Raw genomic sequence first — 4,973 nt, 5'->3', positions numbered from 1 at the left:
TATATTATGATGATGATGATGATGATCGCAATGTTTTCTATCGGAAAAACAAAAGCGACGAAATGGTCACAACCGAAGAAATGCTTTTTAATCCGTTCCCTCACAGAAGACATAGGCCTAAACATTTGATTTTCACTGTTTGTAATCTCTATAGGTAATAAATTGGATTCGTGCTAGTTCCAGATCATCGTTATAAAAAATATCAAGGGATTAAGCAACCTAGCAACGAGGAGCTTAATTGATCTTGTCGAAAGACACAAATTATTTTCATAACAATATCACCGCAACGACTCCTTAAAGTTTACATAAGAGATAGCGATTATTATGTAATACATTCTACTATTCCATCCTAAGTTTTGTTTGAATGACATCAACAAAAAGTAGTTGTATAACTTACGTAATCATTCACAAGACATGGATTGTACCACACACACACACTATATATATATATATATATATATATATATATATATATATATATATATATATATATATACATTGCTCGTACGATAGAAAGGATATATAAGTTTTCTAATTGGATACGTTATGTTTAATGTACCCATACTTTTTTAGTTTGTTTGTATATTTGGATATCAAGGGGGCTTCTGGTGATGGTGGGAAGGGACTCCAGTTTCTAATATTTTATAATTTATTTTTAAGTTACAATTTATTTTTATTGCAAAGGTCAACTGTTTCAACCACTTAACCTTTCCATCAATCTTAGTCATCAATGTCCTTCTCTCTCTCTCTCTTGCTGCTCTATCCAAGATTTAACTTTGAAAAGTAAAGAAACATCATGAAATTTTAAAATTTAGTTTGCTTCATACTATATACCATAAGAGTTGATCATCAATTTTAATCGTCTATTTACATTACGAGTGGTTTTCTTTTTCTCTGTGTATGAAGTGTTTGGGGTAGGTACGGTTAATATTTCTTCACATGTCACTCACATGCTGCAAACTTCAATGCTATATGTTTTCTTAGACTACCATGTGGCAGAGAACTTTATGCACACATACACATTGTCACTCACATTCACACAACCATGCGTTTAAAATCATTAACATGCGAAGGTGAAAGTTACTAAGGACAAAAACATCCCGTCTAAAAGTCACCGGTAAAGCTGTTATACTTGACACAAATTAAACACAAGATATATTTCTAGTGAAGTACCTGTTCCAAGAATCAATACTCTCACTTTATTTCTAGACATTCTGTCCGTTTATGCAACGCTAGGACGGATAAAATCTAAATAGGTAAAAGTTAGAGGATTATTAAAACTATATTTGTTAACATAAACTGAAAGGGAGTTTCAAAAAGATTTCAAGAAAACATTGAAATCTTAAATCTTCGAAAAATAAACTCACATGAAAGAAACATAACAGAACAAATCAATGATAGTTTGATGGTCAATGAGTTTTTATATACCTTCTGGAGATTTTTCGTGGAAGCATTGAAATCTATATTCAACTCCCACTCTTTCCAAATAAGCTTTCGCCTGTTCCTCGTCCTTTAGGTCGTAATTCATCGCCACAAATGTTTTTCTTCGCCCTCACTCCCTTCCTTTCGTTCATTCGCTTGTTCATAAGCTAAGTGGAGTTATTTCCCTTAATTTACCTTCAACCCCTCTCGGTCTTTCTATTTCTCTTTCTTTCTATCTATTTACAAACAGTTACATTTACCTCTCACTCTCTCTCTAACCGAAAATGAAACTATTTCTCTTCTCTTGCATTCCTATACCAAATAACCTTTATACTGGAAGCACAAGACCTCAAATTTTGGGGATGAGATTAAAGTCGATTACATCGACCCAGTGCGTAACTGGTACTTATTTAATCAACCTCGAAAGGATGAAAGGCAAAGTCGACCTCGGCGGAATTTGAACTCAGAAAGTAAAGACGGACGAAATACCGCTAAGCATTTCGCCCGGCATGCTAACGATTCTTCCAGCTCGCCGCCTTTTTCTTATACCAAATAATAGCACCTCTCTTTCCCTACTTCTGGAAATAGTTTTAATTCTTTAAGTCAGGTACATTTATTTGTGTGTGTGTGTGTGCGCGCGCGCGCGCGTATGCATTTGTGTAGTCAACTCACCGACTCTGTATATTACTGGTATATGTTTTATTAACGATGCAAAGATGAAAGGCAGAGTTGATATTGTCAGGATTTGAATTCAGCACAGGATTAAATACCACAAGGTATTTAATCCTGTACTTAACTGGTTTTTATTTGTTGGTTACTCTTACTAGTTTTTTATTAAAAGCTCTCCAAGGTACTCACTAAATTTTTGAGCTTGCAAATATATTTAACACAGTTTTTATGGTGTGAAATTCTGACCTGAATATACAGATAAAATAGGGTTATTACAATATTCATCTAATTCATCAAAAGTTATTGATTATTTTAGTCTTTTGGTTACTGGCCCATCATTATCAAACAGTATTAGTTTCCCTGAGTAGATGGTTGATATATATATATATATATATATATATATATATATATATATATATATATATATATATATATATATATATATATACATATATATATATATATATATACATATATATATACATATATATATACATATATATATATATATACATATATATATACATATTTTATATCATCATCATCATCATGAAGGTGGTGAACTGGCAGAATCATTACTGCACCAGACAAAAGTGCTAAGCAGTATTTATTCTGGCATGTTACATTCTCAGTTCAAATGCTGCAGAAGTCAACTTTGTTTCAATCTTTCTGGGGTTGATAAAATAAGTACCAGTTCAACAGCAGCTGATGTGATTGACTACCCCATCAAAGTTGCCGGCCTTGTGCCAAATTTAAAAAGAATTATTAATAGGATTTGATTGTTATATGAACAAATTTTCTCTCTGCTTTCATTTAGTGTCTTATTAAAATTTGAGTAGTAGTAGTAGTAGTAGTAGTAGTATTTCAATGGCAGATGTTTACAAATATATGTATGGGTTCAGTGATGTTTTTGAAGAACATATATGCATTCTGCATCAAAATAAATTTGGGAATTGTTGCCATGATACATCAAAACATGAGAATCAAATTATGACAGAAAATTAAAATTGACCTCAGTTCTGGACTGCTACTTCATTTAATTGAGTCTGAAGGATAAAAAGTGAAGTTAACTGCAGAAGGATTTAAAATCAAAACATAAGGAGGCCCAAATAGAAATAGTATTGGTCATTAACAAATATGAATTTTCTTTTACAGGAGGGTCACTGCTTCTGTAGCCGAACAGAACAAAATCCTTAAGTATTGGGACTTGTCAGTGAACCATTTCTTCCAACCTAACGCCACGTTAGAGATGTTTGGAGGAGTTGGGTCATTAACAGCAAAGTTTTGTCATCATTGGCAGCTCACCTTACTGAGGTGCCAGGTGATGCCCATGAATGTGGTTGACTATTCCAGTGCCTTGGCCTCACCACTGTCCAAGGTAATGCCGCGGGCATGTTGGCTTGCTTCAGTAAGTTTTGTTGAACCTTGTGCTGTGCGATCAACTGAGGCACTCGTTGTTGAATTGGATTTTTCTTTCTTTCCTTCTTCCTCTTTTTCTTCATTTCTTTTTTTTCTTCACTCATGTTTGTGTTTTCTTCAGTTTTGGATTTGGATTTTTAATCTGGTTTTTGTATCATCATCATCATCATTTAACGTCCGCTTTCCATGCTAGCATGGGTTGGACAATTTGACTGGGGACTGGCGAACCAGATGGTTACACCAGACTCCAATCTGATCTGGTAGAGTTTTCTACGGCTGGATGCCCTTCCTAACGCCAACCACTCCAAGAGTGTAGTAGGTACTTTTTACGTGCCACCGGCACGAGGGCCATTCAGGCGGTACTGGCAACAGCCATGCTCAAATGGTGTTTTTTTTTACATGCCACCTGCACAGGAGTCAGTCCAATGTTTTGTTCACATGCCACCGGCACAAGTGCCAATAAGGCGAAACTGGAAACGATTGCGCTCAAATGGTGCTTTTTATGTGCCACCGGCACGTTTTACATGCAATAAAATAATGGTGCTCTATATAAAAAGAAATCCACATATACACTTCAGATTATTTTAAAAACAAACTTCTAACAATTAAGCATATTTTTACCAAAATAACTTTGTTGTTTGTAGTTTAATTTCTTGTTGATAATTTCAAACATGTTCCCATTTTTAATAATTTGGTTTGATTTTTGTTCACTTAAGTACTACAAGAATACAATGGTTTTCTGTTAAAATTTTTCCAATCAAACACACACACACATACATACATACATACATACGCACACACACAGTCATACACAAACATACACTGGTATAGAGAGAGAGAGAGAGAGAGAGAGATGAAACATACTACATGGAAATATTTACATAGGCACATGCTTATTTCTGACATATATGCTCTTACTAACACACACACACACACATAGAAACACTAACATTTAACACTATACATATACATGCCTTTCTTTGTTATAACATTTCTAATAAACTCTCAATCAATTCACTCAAATTATATACCGAATAAAAACAGGTTTTGTCATTATATCAAAAGTTCCAGCAACTAACTAGATACCAACCTAATGTGGAAACCACCCTCAAATCACATTTGCCTGTCTTGAAAAAAAGGAAGGTCATGTTGAATTATATCATTATATATTTACATGTGTGTACACACACAAATACACTCACACACACACATGTATGTATGTATGTATACATCATCATCATCATCATCATCGTTTAACGTCCGCTTTCCATGCTAGCATGGGTTGGACGATTTGACTGAGGACTGGTGAAACCGGATGGCAACACCAGGCTCCAGTCTGATTTGGCAGAGTTTCTACAGCTGGATGCCCTTCCTAACGCCAACCACTCAGAGAGTGTAGTGGGTGCTTTTACGTGTCACCCGCACGAAAACGGCCACGCTCGAAATGGTGTCTTTTATGTGCC

At 34.8% G+C, this 4,973-nt stretch overlaps 1 protein-coding gene across 1 annotated transcript in view; it reads right to left on the bottom strand.

Moving 5' to 3' along the window:
- Positions 1–1,590, bottom strand: part of LOC106884326 (cytochrome c oxidase assembly factor 7 homolog) — an 8,402-nt gene extending 6,812 nt beyond the window's left edge. The window contains exon 1 of the mRNA XM_014935658.2: positions 1,429–1,590. Within this exon, the coding sequence (XP_014791144.1) occupies positions 1,429–1,528 (100 nt within the window). The 5' untranslated portion in view covers positions 1,529–1,590. The remainder of the gene's footprint in view (positions 1–1,428) is intronic.
- Positions 1,591–4,973: the final 3,383 nt, after the last annotated feature.

Source organism: Octopus bimaculoides, chromosome 13, assembly GCF_001194135.2.
Source record: "Octopus bimaculoides isolate UCB-OBI-ISO-001 chromosome 13, ASM119413v2, whole genome shotgun sequence".
Classification (NCBI taxonomy): domain Eukaryota; kingdom Metazoa; phylum Mollusca; class Cephalopoda; order Octopoda; family Octopodidae; genus Octopus; species Octopus bimaculoides.
This window is presented reverse-complemented; position numbering and strand designations above follow the sequence as displayed.